Consider the following 20,803-nt stretch of genomic DNA (forward strand, 5'->3'; position numbering starts at 1 on the left):
GGTGCATGTCGCATATCACATGTCGTCGCATGTTGCATGTCACATGTCGCATGTTGTCACATGTTGCATGCCGTCGCATGTCGTTGCATGTTGCACGTCATCGCATGTCGCATGTCACATGTCGTCGCATGTTGCATGTCGTCGCATGTTGCATGTCATCACATGTTGCATGTCACATGTCGCATGTTGCATGTCGTCGCATGTTGCATGTTGTCGCATGGTGCATGTCGCATATCACATGTCGTCGCATGTTGCATGTCACGTGTCGCATGTTGTCACATGTCGCATGCCGTCGCATGTCGTTGCATGTCGCATGTCATCGCATGTCATCGCATGTCATCGCATGTCACATGTCGCATGTCACATGTCGTCGCATGTCGCATGTCGTCGCATGTTGCATGTCATCACATGTTGCATGTCACATGTCGCATGTTGTCACATATCGCATGTCGTCGCATATTGCATGTTGCATGTCTTCGCATGTTGCATGTCACATGTCGCATGTCGTCGCATGTCGCATGTCGTCGAATGTTGCATCTCACATGTCTCCGCATGTTGCATGTCACATGTCGCATGTTGTCACATGTCGCATGCCGTCACATGTCGTTGCATGTCACATGTTGCATGTTGCATGTCGTCACATGTTGCATGTCGTCACATGTTGCACGTCGTCGCATGTTGCATGTCGCATGTCGTCGCATGTTGCATGTCGCATGTTGTCACATGTCGCATGCCGTCACATGTCATTGCATGTCACATGTCGTCGCATGTCGCATGTTGTCGCATGTCGTCACATGTTGCGTGTTACATGTTGCATGTCACATGGTGTATGTTGTATGTCTGTATGTACTGTATGTCTGTATGTTGTATGTACTGTATGTCTGTATGTTGTATGTACTGTATATGTGTATGTGTTTTTGTTTTTTTTTACATTGAACACATTAGCCGGATTATGGGACTACTACTGTCCCATCATTGGCTAATGTGTCACTCACTGTCACTGTAGCAGGCATCATCCGATGGGACTTGTAGTCCCATCGGACGATGCCTGCACACAGAGACACACACAGCAATGATGCCCACCCGCCGCAGACTCCAGCACGGCCAGCGAACCCGCCGCACTGCTCGGCGCAGCCCCACGGCACATCCCGGCGCCGACACATCCCGGAGCAGGCACCGGCACATGCCGGCACCATGGCACATCCTGGTACCATGGCACATCCCGGCGCCGACACCACGGCAAATACCGGCGTGGCACCACGGTACATCCCGCAGACTCCTCCACGCCGGCCCATCCCAGAACACAGCGTTCACATCCCTTCCTACTACCTAGCCCCGTCCACCCCCAGCACAGCCCCGCAGGCAGCCCCCAGCGCCGCCCACAGCCCAGTCACTCTTGATGAGTGACTGCTGACTGTGAGGCTGTGTCACGCCTGCTCATGACATCAAGTCAATTTCCAGAGTCTGGAAATTGATGTGACGTCGGCGGAAATAAGCGGCGGCTGCAGCCTGGGGATCACATGACCCGGACTCAACCGCCGCCATAGCGCCGCTCACAGGTGAAAACGGCAACGGAAGGTAATTACACAATTCATTAGGGGCCCCGGGGGGATACATTGGGGGGTAAATTGAAAGTAGTGGACAACCCCTTTAAAGAAGCAAATATGAACAGTGGTGTACAAAATTTCATAGTATTCAATTAAATAATTTTACGTTCATTCCAGACTGTATTTTTGTATCACAAGTTCAAAAGTACACGTTTATACCTGATTTGAAGTGTATACAGTACAGAGCAAAAGTTTGGACACACCTTCTCATTTAAAGATTTTTCTGTATTTTCATGACTATGAAAATTGTGCATTCACACTGAAGGCATCAAAACTAAGAATTAACACATGTGGAATTATATACTTAACAAAATAGTGTGAAACAACTGAAAATATGTCTTATATTCTAGGTTCTTCAAAGTAGCCACCTTTTGCTTTGATGACTGCTTTGCACACTCTTGGCATTTTCTTGATGAGCTTCAAGAGGTAGTCACCAAAAATGGTTTTCACTTCACAGTTGTGCTCTGTCAGGTTTAATAAGTGGGATTTCTTGCCTTATAAATGGGGTTGGGACCATCAGTTGTGTTGAGCAGAAGTCTGGTGGATACACAGCTGATAGTCCTACTGAATAGACTGTTAGAATTTGTATTATGGCAAGAAAAAAGCAGCTAAGTAAAGAAAAACGAGTGGCCATCATTACTTTAAGAAATGAAGGTCAGTCAGTCAGAAATATTGGGAAAAATTTGAAAGTGTCTCCAACTGCAGTTGCAAAAACCATCAAGCGCTACAAAGAAACTATCTCACATGAGGACCGCCCCAGGAAAGGAAGACCAAGAGTCACCTCTGCTTCTGACAATAAGTTTATTTGAGTCACCAGCCTCAGAAATCGCAGGTCAACAGCAGCTCAGATTAGAGACCAGGTCAATGCCACACAGAGTTCTAGCAGCAGACACGTCTCTACAACAACTGTTAAGAGGAGACTTTGTGCAGCAGGTTTTTATGGTAAAATAGCTGCTAGGAAACCACTCCTAAGGACAGGCAACAAGCAGAAGAGACTTGTTTGGGCTAAAGAACACAAGGAATGGACAATAGACCAGTGGAAATCTGTGCTTTGGTCTGATGAGTCTAAATTTGAGATCTTTGGTTCTAACCACCGAGTCTTTGTGCGATGCAGAAAAGGTGAACAGCTGGACTCTACATGCCTGGTTCCCACCGTGAAGCATGGAGGAGGAGGTGTGATGGTGTGGGGGTGCTTTGCTGGTGACACTGTTGGGGATTTATTCAAAATTGAAGGCATACTGAACCAGCATGGCTACCACAGCATCTTGCAGCGGCATGTTATTCCATCCGGTTTGCATTTAGTTGGACCATCATTTATTTTTCAACAGGACAATGACCCCAAACACACCTCCAGGCTGTGTAAGGGCTATTTGATCAAGAAGGTGAGTGATGGGGTGCTACGCCAGATGACCTGGCCTCCACAGTCACCAGACCTGAACCCAATCAAGATGGTTTGGGGTGAGCTGGACTGCAGAGTGAAGGCAAAAGGGCCAACAAGTGCTAAGCATCTCTGGGAACTCCTTCAAGATTGTTGGAAGACCATTTCCGCTGACTACCTCTCGAAGCTCATCAAGAGAATGCCAAGAGTGTGCAAAGCAGTCATCAAAGCAAAAGGCAGCTACTTTGAAGAACCTAGAATATAAGACATATTTTCAGTTGTTTCACACTTTTTTGTTAAGTATATAATTCCACATGTGTTAATTCATAGTTTTGAGGCCTTCAGTGTGAATTTGCAATTTTCATAGTCATGAAAATACAGAAAAATCTTTAAATGATAAGGTGTGTACAAACTTTTGCTCTGTACTGTATATCCTGACAAATGGGTAAGACTCTGAACATATTGCCTAAGAGTAAGTGCATGTTACATTTGTGCCTAGTGCAATCATGAGGTTCATGTCCTACAGTGGCACTATTACTTATGGACAGTTTGGCATCCGCCAACACCAGGGGTGGGATTCAAACTTTTAACAACAGGTTCCCTGTTTATATCAGGAAACCACACCCATGTAAAAACCATGTCCATTTAAAAACTATGCCACATTCATTTTGTTAGCCATACCCATTTTCACACACTTTGCTCCACCATAAAATATACCAGCTAAAAGTAAAATCACTTTACCTCTCTTACCCCACCTATACCTTCATTTATAGTGCCATTGCCTCATGTCGTCCATGTTCCAATAACGATCAGTCATTTCTCATCATGAATAGTATTAAAGGGTTTTTCTACAATTTTTGCAAAATAGTACTAAATGAACCCTGCTAAAATTGTAAAAGATGACCACCTTTCCATCTGTTACCTCAACTGTCTACTGCACTTAATTTCTGGCCTCAGCCACCACAGGCCACAATGCACAAAATAATGTAACATCATGACCGGACCACATATTGCCATCACATACTGTCCGAATAGTACAACATACAGGGAACAAATACCACTACACCATGACCAGACAACATATTACCACCACATAGTGACCAAATAATACCACTTACAAGGGAGAAATACCAACACACCTTTATCCTGGGCCCACATCCTGGTCTGCTATGTCCCCCATTCTGGACCCATTTGACCACATATTACCATCCCATAGTGACTGAACAATACCACATACAAGAGAAAAATACAGCCAGACTACATATTACCACTACAGTGAATGAATAATACCACATAAGAAAGACAAATACCACCACACCATGACCAGACCACATATTACCACAACATGGTGACCAAATAATAACATATACAAGTAACAAATACCGCCACGCCATGACCATTACCACAACAGTACCATTTACCCAGTGACTCCGGTCGCATCACACGTGTGCCTACGTGGACAGGACTTCTTGCTGCATCCAGTATATTTGTTCTGATGAAGGTCCAGATGTGGACCGAAAACGTTCGACTTGCCTTTATGGATGCACATTACTAAACCTTTTGCATATGATAATTATTCATCTAGAGTGCCAAGTTTTTTCAGATTTGCATTACCACAACAGAGTTACCAAATAATACCACATACAAGGGAGAAATACCACCACACATTTATCTTAGGCCCCCTGTCCTGGCTTGCTATGTCTCCCATTCTGGGCCCATATGTCCTCCATTCTGGGCTGGTATGTCTCCCCATTCTGGGTCTTTAAGTCCTCCATCCTGGTCCTGTAACTCAAAAAAATAAAAACCTGATGTAGGCTGCTAGCCCTAATAGCTATTTTAACTATTCATCTGGCGCACATTCAGTTGAAACTGGCAAGCCCCCAGTCTTTAGTACTGGATCAGGGCACTGCTTCTTGCCAGTTCGGGACATTGGTGGTTATTTTAACAATTGGTTCCTTCCAACCGGTAAGAGCCAGGTGAATCCCACCCCTGGGAATAGCATGTGTTTTTGCAGTGACCCTTTGTAAGGAAGAGCGCAGCCTGCTGTGATTTCCTATAGTTGACTAAACAGTATGCAGACATCAGCATATCAGATGCTCATCAGGGTTTTCCTTTGGGTTTTGTCTAGGGGACTCTGAAAACATTACCATGTAACTTTTTTTGGAACTTTTTTTGGTATACATGTTGAAAAATCAAACACTTATATAGCTGATTTTTTTTTCTTATGGTTAATTTGTTTCATCTTCCTTATACGTAATGTGAGAAATACACCTAGTAACAGAGAGCAGCCAGTATTGTGCCTCATTATGTGCCAGGAACATCTGTCATGGATTGAGTGTGTGCGATCAGGGTTAAAGACTCTGGTATTGCTGCTTCTGTTGTCTGTAGAGTTTTCCTTCTTCCATTTGCTGTCATGCTGCCCTTTTTCTTCAGTCACTGCCTCCTCCTCATCTTGGATCCTTGCCTGTCTCCTCCTCCTCCCACACAGCAGAAAAAAAGGTCACGTATGTTTGGAGAAATATGTAGGTCAGTGGAACATTTCCTATGCTGGAGAGCTGGAGCCCAGCTGACACCACCTACACCAGGCTCCTCTCTTGTATACTTTTATTATATTATTCCTGACCCAATTCCACAGCCTGCAAACACCCACCCACTCTGCCTGCTTCTAGCACTGAGGTTCCCAGCTTTTCTATAAAAAAATATCAATCACGTAAATGCAAGTAAAAAAATTAGGTCTGGGTAAGGATGTAGCCTTCCAGGGAATGTAATCAGTAAGAAGAGAGGTCTGTGGCGACTTAGGCCACAGGTGCTCCAGGCCACAGGTGCTCCAGTCTCTATAATGTCAGATCTTTTGGTTTGGCATGACTGTAAGGCCGGGGTGCATAACTTTTTTGGTCTGAGAGCCACAATGTTGAACATTCAGTTAGTCTCGCCAAAATACTTACACTATTAGTTGTGCCCATTTTGCTGTGACACGTATAGATGACTCCACATCTCACGATGCACAGAAGAGGAAGGGGTGCCCGAGCTAAGAAACTATGGAAGCGGACTGTTAACTACATTACATATTTGCATAAACATGATGAAAACAAAGTCTCTTGGGCTCCAATGGACCCCACAAGAGTAATATAGGTTAAGGGAACCATTCTCTAAAGCTGTATTAAAACCTAAAGGGGTATTTCGATCTGACAGTACATGCCACCATGACTATCTAATAAGTAAAAAAGAAGCGGATTCCATATCAGGGACTTTCAGTAAGGTTGGTTTTATATGTCCAACAAACCAACATTCATGGTCCTAGTACGACTGCAATGTCCAGAGCAACCTCGAGTCTCCTGACCTAAACTCAACTTATATATGCCTTTGAGCCTTTTCTTGGGTCAGGAGACCTGTGGCTCATCAGTCATTGTTCTCCATACTCAGAAAGTGAATTGCAGACATGTAAAACTAAGATGGACACACACATAAGCACACCTATCTTGATTGTAGCATACGAGAGTTACTTAAAAAAAGCAAGCATTTCAAATGCTATAGGCTTCTATAGTAGAAAAGTGGTAGATCATTCAGGATACTACTGTGCCCTCGGTATGAGAAATCTTTCCTTATACACTGAAAATCGTTTTCCAATGTATACTAACCCACAGCAGGGGCTAACATATCATTGTTGCAGCCTGGGCAGCTCCACAAGGGTCCAAGAAGTAACGGGGTCCACCTCCACCTCCAAAGGCAGTGCAATTGTGCATTATGATGATCTATAGGACTGCATAGGGCCCATATATAGCTCCAGCACAGGTGCCCATTTCTGTCTGTGTCCACCACTGACCCACAGTGTGGTATATGGACACTTTTGACACAATGGGTATATGCATGCCTATGGACATATCAGAGGTATATACTGTACTGGATAATATCCCTGATTAGATTCAGTGCAAGCCGATTTGCAGGTTCTGGTCCAGCAGCTATGTCGCTAATCTGTGGCTTCTGAACGGAAACCTTAGGCTGTGTGCACACATTGTGTTTTTGCAGCTTTTTTTTTAGTGCAGATTTGTCACAAAACCTGAAGGGTTTCCTGATGCCAGCAAAGTGAATGACAGTCCTGAAGTCTCATACACATGTTATTTGTGACTTACATACTTGGAGCAGATTTAAATCTGCAGCATGTGAATTCTTTCAGAATTTTGACAGCAGATTAGACCCATATTAATGAGGAGGGAAAAATCTGCGTTGTGCCAGGCTAATCAAAGGAGAGATAAGAGGTGGTGCACAAAGCTCCTGTCCAGTGGTCACAGATTATTAACATGGTCGCTGGACATGGTACTGTAAATCGATTCGCATCATCTCTCGTCCTGATGTATGCCTCCAATGTGTTGAAAAACATAATCACCGTACTGCATAGACCTTCTTGCCCAGATACTCAAAAATAGCAAAATAACTTTATATCGTATAGAATTGAAAACGGTCTTTTTAACCCATGTTGGGGAAGCTTAAAGGAAAGCAGAGCTGTTGGTAAGAGCCACATGTAATGTCCGTAAAACAGGTAGGAGGGGGTTAAAACAATCACATTTCTTATGTGCTCTAGTCAGTCAATGCAGGCTGCTTGCTTTATGGGTCCCACCTCCTTTTCCTCCTCCTTCTTACCAGGCAAGCCAGGCTCTGATAGTCTTGCCTGTCTGATACCTCTGTTTCCCTGTCAGTAATCTGTTTTCAGACCATGCAGGCAGAGTGCAACCTCCACCGTCTATTCTTCATGAGACCACTCTACTGCTGCTGCACACAGACCCCCGTGCTGCTGAGCTGAGGTTCAGCAAAGGTCCATTTGTGAAGGTGAAAAACTTTTATCAGCACCAGCTTCCTAATGTGATCCATCGGCTGAGTGGCCCCCTCAACTAACACCCCCCTCTTGGCTACCAACTATACATCTAATGGCATTGGCGCTATATGGCAACAAGAAAGTAACGCTGTCGACGCACTCATCAGCTGATAGGAACGGAGTACACTAACATGCCCTTGACTGGCACAAGGACAATAACTTTGCGGAAATGCCGCCTGTATTTGGGTCTTGTCATCGTAGTCACATTGCTGGACTAAACAGAGAATTCATTTTTCAGAGTCCAGGATCGTGCATATCGCTGTCATTGCCTGTCTGGTACAGAAACCTCAAGCTGGCACTAACACACCTGGTCTGCAGTGCCCCCTTGCATCATGAGATACAGTGGCACAGGAGGCAAAAACAGTAAAAATCAGGAGACCACAGTTTCTGGAACCACCAAAACTTTATCACTGGACACTGCCAACAGTCAGTGTAACTACCCAAAGGGAGCACCGAACCGCTGCTGGCCGCCTTGCCCTCAGCTCGCCTCAGCGGACAGCAGCACAGTGATCCGGAAGCACCACGCAAAGTTAAGAGCCAAAACTGCACAGCGTCCAGAAGACCGCAACGTTGTCAGGTAAGAAGATTGGGATCTAAGGATAGATGATCATTTCCTACATGAAACCTAATTTAGTCCGTAGGATAACTGTCATCATTCTTTGTCCCTGACATTCGGTTTTCATACATGGTATTGGTTCTGTGTGCAGTTGCCTACTGTTGTAGCAGCAGATAGAAGACTCCTAGTGCCACCGTCACTCAATCAGCAGGTAATTCTTTTGAGCTATAGCAATTATTGCTTGAAACATATGTACAAATTCAACTGGTTTCAATGTAGAGGCGTAAGGTCAATTTGGTGGACCCCAATGCCAAACCTACCATGCTAGTGTTATACCATATGGCGAGGGTTGCCAATTGGCCAGTGAGTCACCAGTTCACCTTAAATTCACATGAGGAACCTGGTGCAGCAAAAAGTCTGCAATAGTAATTACTGTATTTCACATACCGACATTGCTGGGACTTAGCTCAGCGACAAGGAGGTCTGTAAGCAGCAGCGTAGTGTCACAATGAACAGGCAGCTGAGGTGTGTACCCTAAATATACATAGATTATGGTCGAGAAACAGGTATCAGTCTGGACTACGGAGTCTAACCTTGGTAAGAAAGGAAAAGGGGACAGATAACAGAACATGAGAAAAGTCAGTGTCTTAACTCCCTCCTCCCTGTTTTTAGGATATCATATGTGGCTGCGCTTTTCTCAAAGCTACTTCAACAAAGGTTAAAGATTTATTTTTCAATTCTGTATTATATAAAGTAATTTAAAGAACTGGGAGATAAGTATTATGCATGTAATATTATGCCTACCTGATAGGTTGAGTCTACATTTCATTTTTCTATACATCTGAGGTCTATAGATGAAGCCATTCTTCAAATGACTAAGATATCACAATGCAGAAAGATATTCAGACATGAAAGAGTTTTATTCCACACCTAACAATACAAATTCAATGGCTTTGTTGTGTTAAATGGGATCTTCAGAGAGAAGAAGTTATCACTTATTCACAGGATACAGTCATATGAAAAAGTTTGGGCACCCCTATTAATCTTAAGCTTAATGTTTTATAAAAATTGATTTTTTTGCAACAGCTATTTCAATTTCATATATCTAATAACTGTTGGACACAGTAATGTTTCTGCCTTGAAATGAGGTTTATTGTACTAACAGAAAATGTGCAATCTGCATTCAAACAAAATTTGACAGGTGCATAAGTATGGGCACCCTTATCATTTTCTTGTTTTAAATACTCTTACCTACTTTTTACTGACTTACTAAAGCACTTTTTTTTGGTTTTGTAACCTCATTGAGCTTTGAACTTCATAGCTAGGTGTATGCAATCATGAGAAAAGCTACTTAAAGTGGCCACTTGCAAGTTGTTCTCCTGGTTAAATCTCCTCTGAAGAGTGGCATCATGTTCTCCTCAAAACAGCTGTCAAATGATCTGAAAACAAAGATTATTCAACATAGTTGTTCAGGGGAAGGATGCAAAAAGCTGTCTCAGAGGTTTAACCTGTCAATTTCCACTGTGAGGAACATAGTAAGGACATGGAAGAACACAGGCACAGTTCTTGTTAAGGCCAGAAGTGGCAGGCCAACAAAAACATCAGAAAGGCAGAGAAGAAGAATGGTGAGATCAGTCAAGCACAATCCTCAGACCACCTCCAGAGAGCTGCAGCAACAACTTGCTGCAGATGGTGTCACTGTGCATCGGTCAACTATACAACGTACTTTGCACAAGGAGAAGCTGTATGGGAGAGTGATGCGAAAGAAGCCGTTTCTGCAAGCACGCCACAAACAGAGTCGGCTGAGGTATGCAAAAGCACATTTGGAGAAGCCAATTTCTTTTTGGAAGAAGGTCCTGTGGACTCATGAAACCAAGATTGAGCTGTTTGGTAATACAAAAAGGCGTTATGCACGGCGGCAAAAAAACTGTGCGTTGTATAGTTGACCGATGCACAGTGACACCATCTGCAGCAAGTTGATGCTGCAGCTCTCAGGAGGTGGTCTGAGGATTGTCCTTGACTGATCTCACCATTCTTCTTCTCTGCCTTTCTGATGTTTTTCTTGGCCTGCCACTTCTGGCCTTAACAAGAACTGTGCCTGTGTTCTTCCATTTCCTTACTATGTTCCTCACAGTGGAAATTGACAGGTTAAATCTCTGAGACAGCTTTTTGTATCCTTCCCCTGAACAACTATGTTGAATAATCTTTGTTTTCAGATCATTTGACAGTTGTTTTGAGGAGCCCATGATGCCACTCTTCAGAGGAGATTCAAACAGGAGAACAACTTGCAAGTGGCCACTTTAAGTAGCTTTTCTCATGATTGCATACACCTAGCTATGAAGTTCAAAGCTCAATGAGGTTACAAAACCAAAAAAAGTGCTTTAGTAAGTCAGTAAAAAGTAGGTAGGAGTATTTAAAACAAGAAAATGATAAGGGTGCCCATACTTATGCACCTGTCAACTTTTGTTTGAATGCAGATTGCACATTTTCTGTTAGTACAATAAATCTCATTTCAAGGCAGAAACATTACTGTGTCCAACAGTTATTAGATATATGAAACTGAAATAGCTGTAGCAAAAAAAACAATTTTTATAAAACATTAAGCTTAAGATTAATAGGGGTGCCCAAACTTTTTCATATGACTGTAGCTGATAACTTACTGATTGGTGGGATCTAACTATCGGGACCTGCGGAAGCTGGACATTTTCTCACCAATAGGGCACTTGTATTCCCATTACAGAATGAAGTAGCAGGTTGAACACCCAATCACCACTTCCAGAAAAAACTGAGTGCATTGTTCGGCAGCCCCATAAATAAATCGATTAGAATAAATAGAGTGGAGATCAAGTATATCTACTGGTGTTCCATTCTAACGAGTATAAAAGTGCTCTGATATGTCAAGCGGTGCAGTTCCCAGTGGTTGAACCCCCACCAGTAGGGATGGGCCGACCAATAGAAGTTCGGGTTCTGGTAATGGACCCAAACTTTTTTAAAAGTTTGGTTCGGGTACCAGAACAATACTCAAACTTCCACCAGAACCCAAACCTCATTGAAAATAATGGATACCCGAACTGCTAAGGAAAACAATGCACCGAGCTATGACCAGAATGTTCTTTCACCGTAAGGTGGGTCGTCGTCCTTTTCTCAGAGTATAAGAAAACATAGGCTACTGCACATTGCAATATAGAAGAACACAGTAGAAAAAAGTATGATGTGCATGATACATTTTTTTTTAATGGCTTCGCATAGAGAGGGATATGTATATGGAATATGGGGATATGAGAGTGGAAGGGCGACTAGCATGTCCTGCAGATGTTATAATTAATGTATGTGTCATGACAATACAATTTTCAGTTGCAGAATTGTTTAATAAAGTGCACTATGAAAACTAATGATAACTGAAGCAGTTTTGGTAAAGAAAGGATTAGTAATTAGTATAGTTTGGTGCGGACATCTGCAGAAAGCAAAAAAACACAGTATTTCTGCAACGTGTGAACATGGCCTTATACACACCAAAAAGCCAGATGCCACAGGCAGTGGCGTAACTTGAAACTCATGGGCCTCTATGCGAAAGCTCCAATGGGGCCCCCAAATATTTTAAATCTTTAATAGCAATACTCTTTTTCTATAGGCCAAAGGGAGTTTTAGGCAGGGGTGGATTAAGGGTAGCCAGGGCCCCGGGCTGTTCAGACACTGTGGGCCCCCCCCGGTCATGTGACGGGGGTCATGTGACGGGGGTCATGTGATGGGGGGTCATGTGATACCCGAACCAGATTATTCCAGAAAAATGGCCGGGCCCTACTCTACTGTAACCTATTAAATATTTGTTAAAATCTGCAATACAATTTAGGTATATTTTGACCAATAATATCACATACAAGGAACAAATACCAACGCGCCATGACCAGACCACAAATTACAACCACAGTTAGGGCCCCCTAGGCTCCAGGGCCCGGGTGAGATTGCAACCCCTGCACCTGTTGTAGTTACGCCCCTGGCCACAGGTCCCAACTAGAGATGAGCAGGACGCACAGATGATGTTACGACAGCCCTTGCTAATTAAAAGCAGTGCCAGGGATGCTTGAAGGTTACAGATTCATGGCCTCCCACGAATCCCATGAGAGTCATGGCCTCCCCTAACAGGGCCTTATCATTTTCAGCTCTATTTTTTATATTTTGGTCTCATTTAGGTCTATTAGTATTTTTAGTGCAAGCTGAACCGATGTCAGCCCCACTATATTTTTAGAGTATCTGAAAACAGTGTATACATGATCTCTGTCAGTCTCGTTCAGGTTTATAGTGAAATTTGAACCATTGTCAGGCCCACTACACTCTGCAGGACCCAGAGTGAGACTAAGATTATAGTTGGTATCACTATGTTTAATAATACCTGAGTTTTTGATCAGAACATTGGCCAGTATCACTCTTGTGATATCTCTGGTTGAAACCGACTACTATTGATATATTTGGTTTGTGTGCGTCTTATTGCCCACTAGACATTTTATATGTATAAACCGAAAATACTCAGTGGAAAACATGCCAGTCAATAGTGTAACAATATCCCCATTTGTAAATTAATTAGCCGCAGTAATCATTTGACTGGACAGGACCATACCAGACAAACTGCTCATTCATTAAGAATATATTACCAAGAAAAAAAGCAGTCATAAGTCAAAAATATATGAAAGTACAAACAACTTTACTAATATTAACAGGCATAAAATAGCAGGTGGGAAATCCCATGTGCCACACTCAGCACATACAATGGGACAGGTGCAGGTGCATGTGGCCATGCCTAATAAACAACAGTGCTATCCATCAACATTAGAAGTATAGAAAGAGGTATTAAAAGTGGGTAATAACCAACAGCACTGACATTTATGATGCCTGATTTACATGTTAATGCATTAAATGTGCATACCGATAGGCGAAGTATCAAAAGCACACAGGCACACAGCTCTGGTTTGTTTTAGATTAAAAATATGTTATTTTGTTTTGGGTATAGGATGACAAGGGTAACAGATTTCTGCTTGCAAAAGGCTAATTTTAGGGTATGTTTCCACAGTCAGGATATAGGGTATGTGCACACGTTCAGGTTCTTTCGCGTTTTTCTTCGCAATAAAAACGCTATAAAAGCGCATTAAAAATGCATACATATGCATCCTATCATTTAGAATGCATTCTGCAATTTTTGCATCGCGATAAAAAAGCAGCATGTTCATTAATTTTGTGTTTTTTCGCGTTTTTCCTGCTATTTAATGCATTGGGAAAAAATGAAAAAAAAAAAAAAAACGCACAGAAAACACCCAAAAAACGCATAAAAACCGCGAAAAAAAAACCGCAAAAAAAAGTATGCGGATTTCTGGCAGAAATGTCCGGTTTTTGTCAGGAAATTTCTGCAAGAAATCCTGACGTGTGCACATACCCTGAATCAGGATTTGCTCAGGATTTGACGCAGGTAAAATCTGCACCAATCTGCACCTGAGGTCATTGGCAGGTCACCTGCATTTTTACATGCGTTTTTGATGCGTTTGACTGTGGAGACCTGGGTGTCGTAACCAGTGCCTTCCCCCCTCCCATCCCTCCCATAATGAAACACACACAGTCCTAGGTGGGTTGAACAGGTCGGTCACAGTTTTATTAATTAAATAAGCAGAGAAAGGGCAATTACATATCGTAAGGGGCGCTCGCGCCGAGCTCCTGTCCATGATCGACAGGGGAATTGGCCCAACGAGTGGCTACGACCTTTGCCCTCCTCCGCTTCTTCCGCTGTGACTTAATAAATGTTACTAGGGTTAGTTATATCACGTACGTATATACAGTTTTTAATTTTTTTTTATTTTTTTTTACGTAAAATATTACAATAGCATTTACAAATTTACCTCATCCCGCAGGTTAGTACCATCATTAGCCTTTAAAAAGGGAGGGAAGGTGGGACAAAGCTTCCAGGTGTCCGCCGGGAGGAAAAGAGAAAGTTCCCGGCCGGACACCTGGATTTAACCCCTGTAGGAGTGGCCGTAGGACCCCTCCCCTCCACTAACCACTGGCCGGCTGGGGGTCTTCCAATTAGTGCATCACTAAGGGGGAGTGATGCCAGGGGGGAACTGGCACTGACAACCTTTCCGTGCTGCTCTGTCTAGGTGCTCCCCAGTCAGAGACACGCACCTTATACAGTACCGCGTCTGCCAGACTGTGGAGACCTGGGTGTCGTAACCAGTGCCTTCCCCCCTCCCATCCCTCCCGTAATGAAACACACACAGTCCTAGGTGGGTTGAACAGGTCGGTCACAGTTTTATTAATTAAATAAGCAGAGAAAGGGCAATTACATATCGTAACGGGCGCTCGCGCCGAGCCACCTTTGCCCTCCTCCGCTTCTTCCGCCACGGAGGATCCCGTGTATTACCTACGCGGGACTCCGACCCCACCCAACAATGTTAGGGCCTGTTCAACCCCGTCCTGTAAACCAGACAGAAAAATATCGAGGCCAATGTCCGTTAGGTGAACTCCGTCCGGTCTTAATTGTGGCGTGTTATTCCTTTGTAGGTATTGGTGACGAATCACGATACCGCCTCTTCCTCTCACATATTTTCCGATCCGAGCATTGAATTTCACCCTTGTCCGCTCTATGGCTTTTTTATCTCTTGCACCGCGCCAAATGGCCCGTGGTGTTATCTCCGACCACACCAGTATCATGTTCCTGAACAGACTGCTGAACCGTTCCGTATCCGTTGTCACCCATTTGTACAACTCGGCCACCTTTTGTTTGCCTAGGTCATTGCCACCCGCGTGTAACACCAATATCACCGGGCGTTCCGCCATCCTTGCTAAGCCCACCATCTCCTTGAAAACCTGTTTCCACCGGAGGCCTCTGATACCCCTCCAGTTAACTTTTATTCCCGGGATGTAGAGATTTGTTCCTCCTGGCCGCAGTTTGGCCCTCTTTTCGGCCCAGTATACGTAGGAATCTCCTACCACCCAAACTTCAACCCCTGTAAGAGACAACACATGTTAATTAAGCAAGTCGGGTCTTATGTATCTGGCGAAGCATGCGGACTTCCAACGGCCCATTCTCTGAACTTCAGCCTCTGGCACTCCTGCCCTAGCTGCCTCTGTGGCCGCCCCTATCCGGAACGAATGTGTTCCATACTCCTTTGGATTTGCGCTGTTTTTTTCCAAGCATAGCTTGAACATTGCCTGGAATTGGTACTTGGTCAGAGGGGACCCGTCTGTATGAGTGAAGAAAAATCTACCAGCGTGCCTTATTACGGCATATGTTTTAACCATTTTTAGCGGGCAAGCTGGGCCCCCTGTAGAGTTAACCAGGACCCATGTGCCCCTACCGGTGGGATCGCATTTGGATTTTCTAACCCTGATGCGCAGGACGTCGCTGCATATTACTATGTCCTCGTTAATTAGGCCTCCTTCCGACGCATTTTTTGACCGCGGTAGCAATTCGCTAATACACAGTGCTCCGAAAAAGACGGTCGCAAAAGCTGCCGATATGAGAGCCACCTCATATTGCGATGAGCAGACTGACGGGGATATCGCAATCAGGTCCTGCAATAGTCTCAGAGAAATGGGGTGGCGACATTCTTGGCTTGGCTGAAGCCTTTTCCAACCTTTTATGGCTTGTCTTATGCAGAAGGATTTAGTAACGTCTACCCATCCCAATAATTGAAAGAAAAATGCTAGCCCCGATAATTTCCGTTGTGCCGAGGTGCCCGACGCCCCGCCTTCCCTCATCCGTAATAGGAAATCAGTTGTCACGGCGCTTCGCGCTCCGTCGCTTTCGTCGACTGGCCTACCCTGAATTAGTGAGCACCACTCCTCCCAAGCCTTACCATACACCTGCCAGGTAGCTGGCGAAACGGAGGCCCGGATTAAGGGCATCAATGATTGGCCACTGTGTCCCACAGGGACAGTGGACACCGAATACCCCGGGGTTGCGCGTTGGGCTGCTGGATTCTGAAAGCCTGCCAATTGGAAAATAACAGTGGGTTAATGATATTATCATCTACTTCCGCCACCACGGTGGCTCTACACCAAATATTGTTTTCAAGGCAAATCAGCGCTAGCCGGCGCAAGAGAGCGAGTATGGGCAGGGATGAAGAAGACATGTGATTCAAACTCTTCGCCGTTTTCGTATTTTTTGTTTGGAAACGAATGTTCATGTTTCTCAACTGAACGGCCCATATCTCCATCGCTGCAACAACCGCAAACAATTCCCATAGGGCCGGGTCTTGCCCCCACTTTGTTGTCGTCCATCTCTCTGGCCAAACCGATTTGCACCATTGGTTTTTATAAATTGCTGCAAATCCCTCTTTTTTGTTCTACCCTATTGTCAGCCCTAAATCCTTGCTTGCGATCTCTCTCGCCATAACGCACGTGTGACCGTTGTACGATTGTAGGAATGTTTGCCATACTAGCAGATCTGCTTTTAGCGAACGGGTGAGCCTAATTCTATGGCCGGGCTGAGAAGCGCCTTTTGTTGCCAAGGATAGTCTGCGCGAGAATGCTCTGCCGACCGGCATTACGCGGCAAGCGAACGTTAGTAGGCCCAGTAATGCCTGCATTTGCTGGAGGGTTACCTTGTTAACCACGCGGAAGCCTTTCAACATTTGCAGGGTTTTTAATATTTTATCCTTTGGTAAGCGGAAAACCATTGAAGTGGTATCTATTTCGATGCTCAAGAAAGGCAATACATTACATGGTCCCTCCGTTTTTTCCGGTGACAATGGCACGCCGAATTCGAGTGAGATACATTTGAATTTTTCTAGTAGATCGGAGCAGAGTTTAGACTTTCTGGGGCCGACGAACAGGAAATCATCGAGGTAGTGAATTAGGGATTTACTGCCCGTTTCGAACCGAACTACCCAATCTAGGAATGTGAATAGCTCAAAATAGTGACATGAGATGGAACATCCCATCGGGAGGCACATGTCGAAGTAATATAGCTGGTCCACTTTGCAGCCCAGAAGGTGGAAACATTCGGGGTGCACAGGTAGTAAACGGAATGCCGATTCAATGTCGGATTTGGCAAGCAGGGCGCCGGGTCCGGCTGCCCGGACTAATTCTACCGCTTTATCGAAAGACGCGTATGAGACGGAAGCTTCTTCTGGGGAAATTGCGTCGTTAACCGAATCGCCCTTTGGGTGAGATAAATGATGGATTAGGCGGTATTTTCCGGGTTCCTTTTTTGGTATAATGCCTAGCGGTGATATTTTCATGTTTTTGAAGGGGAGCGACTGGAAGGGGCCTGCTATTCTACCCTGTTCTACCTCCTTTTCAATTTTTTGTATAAGTATTTCGGGGAATTCGCGAGCCAATATTAGGTTATCGGATAGGGTTGGCGTTCTTGTTAGCCTAAAGGGAATAAAAAATCCGTCGGAGAATCCTGCTTGCAGCTGCTGAGCCGCTTCCTTATTGGGGTAGAGCTTTAGCCAGGGGGCCATCGCGGTTACGCTCACTGGGGTTTTGCCGCGTAGGCGCTTTGTAAGGCTGACGAGTGCACCTTGATGCTGGGTGCCCCCCCCCGCAAGCGGAGCAATCATGTCTCAATTTGCGTAATGCGTGGAAACGGCAGTTTCCCTCGTTGAACAGCCAGCAGGCCCCGGGTTTTCGCACGACCACTGAGTTTTGACCTGCGGCTGTGGAGTAATTAGTGGTCGAAGCCGAAAAGGGGGGCTGCTTTTGGGACAGCATCAAATGCAACCACACGTCCGTTGCTTTAACTCCCCAGCCTAGATCGGGCTGTAGGGCCAGACGCCTGCGGAACTCCTCGTCATACCGCCGCCAGGCTGAGCCGCCGTGCGACTTGTATGAACTATATATCATGTCCTGATATATAAACAATTCGGAGCAGCGTTCTGGATGTTTCTGGCCCATAATACAGCCCAATACTGCGAAGGCCTGGAGCCAATTATTCATGGTTAATGCAATTCTTGATCTCCCCCTATCGAAACCCCTATCGTTAGGTTTATCCACCGTTTGCTGGTCTGCTGATAACCGCGACCATATGTCAATATAATCGTTGCTCCAGATTTTCAGTCTAGTTTCCTGATCTATATGAGCGCCCAGCGGGCTGATCCCGCAGAAGAAGGCGTCTTTGTGTAGGTTAGCGGATTGTGGTGCTGTATTGTTCACCACCTTTCCGCTCGAGTGTGATATTTGTAGGATTAATTCCTTAACCGCTGAATTTAGCTCCATTTCTTGTAACATTTCCTTGCCACCCTTGGAACACTCACCGCTGTGTGACTCTGGACGAGTGTACTCCGATCCTGGAGGAACCCCCGCAGATGTTGACGGGGTGATGTCGCAGGACGGGGAAACTCTGGCTCCCGCTACAGCGAGGGACTGGCCGATGTGCTGGCCGATGGTCTGAGTATCGTGCGTTGGAGCCCGATTACAACCACATCGTGGCGGATTACTGGCTCTGTCTTCAGCGACTACGTGGTGGTTGTTGTGGCTGGAAGCCGTGGGGGATTGTTCTCCCCGGCTGAAAGCCCTAGCGGGTGCCCGTGATTTAGAGGATTTGTCACGTGGACGATGACTCCTATCCGGGCTCTGCGATGCATCCGACCCCTCGGATGTTTCTGATGACATCCATCCTGAGGCCCGCGATCTGCGGCAGCTCCTATGGGAGCTGCGTCTGCGTCGGTGACGGGAGGGGCGTTTAGAGGAGTAGCGCGAATGGTGACGGGATTCATCAGAGGAAGATTGGGAGGACGTTTGGCGTCTACGCCTTCGTCCGCCGTTATTTAGCGGTGTAATGGGGGGGATTCTAACATTATTACTAGGGGGATTACTGACAGTGTACGGTCCCGCAGTGCTACTTAGAAGGGGGGGTTAGGAGGTAACTGTATTCAGCCCTATTGCTGGGATTTGGCGGGGCGGAGGTTAACGGAAAATTTTTATTAGGAATTTGGTCCGTGGGGGGAGGTGTAACTGTGTCCGTGTTAGGTGCGTTTAATGGTATTACGCAGTGATTCCCGCTGTGCAGCTGTTGAGCGCACTGATCGGTCCTATTGGACCGAACAGTGCGCTCTTCAGCTGACCTGTCACATCTACGGCCTGACCCCTGATACCCCCGTGCAGGCATCAGTGCTGCGTCTGCCGGGGGTAAGCTGGAGGTCAGGCCTGGTGAGAAATCCGCACGCTGATCGGTCTGGTTTGCCCGATCAGCGCTCTCTGGGGACCTTGTGACGTTAGTGCCAGCCTCCAGGTTACCCCCTGCGGGCGGCATATATGTGCCTGCAGGGAAGGAAACCGAGGACCGGCCGGCGCTGTTCCCAGCACTGTAATGCGGGAGTTGGTGGGCCGGGCAACCTCTGAGCGCCGGACCGAGCCCAAGGAGGGAGCCGGAAGACGCCGGCAGCTGCGAGGCGGCGAGGTCGCCCCCTCCCCAACCTGGAGCCGCTCCGGGGCGCGGGGCAAGCGGGCAGAACGCCTGCCCCCCGTGCGGCTGGGAGATCCGCCGGAGCAGCCAGGGAAGGGGGGGATGCCTCGCGCCGCCTAGGGGGGTGTGAGCAGGGGGTCGGGAGAGGGCACAGAAAGCTGAGCCCTGATGTCGGCGACAATGGCCTGAAGCCAGTTCTCACCTTTCTGTGCCGCTCTCCTCTGTAAGGCCTCAACCAGGGGGTCCGACATCACTACTGCAGGGACAAAGCTTCCAGGTGTCCGCCGGGAGGAAAAGAGAAAGTTCCCGGCCGGACACCTGGATTTAACCCCTGTAGGAGTGGCCGTAGGACCCCTCCCCTCCAGTGACCACTGGCCGGCTGGGGGTCTTCCAATTAGTGCATCACTAAGGGGGAGTGATGCCAGGGGGGAACTGGCACTGACAACCTTTCCATGCTGCTCTGTATAGGTGCTCCCCAGTCAGAGACGCGCACCTTATACAGTACCGCGTCTGCCATTCATGTGTTTTTTTCATGCGGATTTCTGTGTATTGTAAGTTAAATAAAGATATACAAAAAAAAAAGAATTGTGATGTCATTTCTTGTCCAACCTCTTCATTTACATACCCCATTGAAAAATAATGTTTAGGCTGTGTGCACATGTAGCAGATTTTTTGCGTTTTTTCGCTATAAAAACGCTATAAAACCGCGAAAAAAACGCTAACATTAAGCATCCTATGTAACAGAATGCAATCCGCATTTTTTGTGCACATGCTGCATTTTTTTCCTGAGCGGAATCGCAATCCAGAAAAAAACGCAGCATGTTCGTTAAAATTGCGGAATCGCGGCGATTCTGCACACATAGGAGTGCATTGATCTGCTTACTTCCCGCACGGGGCTGTGCACACCATGCGGGAAGTAAGCAGATCAAGTGCGGTTGGTACCCAGGGTGGAGGAGAGGAGACTCTCCTCCACGGATTGGGCACCATATAAGTGGTA

The 20,803-nt window shown here is 45.9% G+C and overlaps 1 protein-coding gene across 5 annotated transcripts in view; it reads left to right on the forward strand.

Annotated features, from left to right (window-relative positions):
- Window positions 1-7,674: 7,674 nt before the first annotated feature.
- Window positions 7,675-20,803, forward strand: part of NPAS2 (neuronal PAS domain protein 2) — a 170,210-nt gene continuing 157,081 nt past the window's right edge. For all 5 annotated transcript variants that reach the window (XM_077296614.1, XM_077296617.1, XM_077296618.1 and 2 more), the window contains exon 1: window positions 7,675-8,432. In XM_077296614.1, coding sequence (XP_077152729.1) covers window positions 8,188-8,432 — 245 coding nt within the window. In that variant the 5' untranslated portion in view covers window positions 7,675-8,187. The remainder of the gene's footprint in view (window positions 8,433-20,803) is intronic.

This window comes from Ranitomeya variabilis, chromosome 3 (assembly GCF_051348905.1).
Source record: "Ranitomeya variabilis isolate aRanVar5 chromosome 3, aRanVar5.hap1, whole genome shotgun sequence".
In the NCBI taxonomy this organism is placed as follows: domain Eukaryota; kingdom Metazoa; phylum Chordata; class Amphibia; order Anura; family Dendrobatidae; genus Ranitomeya; species Ranitomeya variabilis.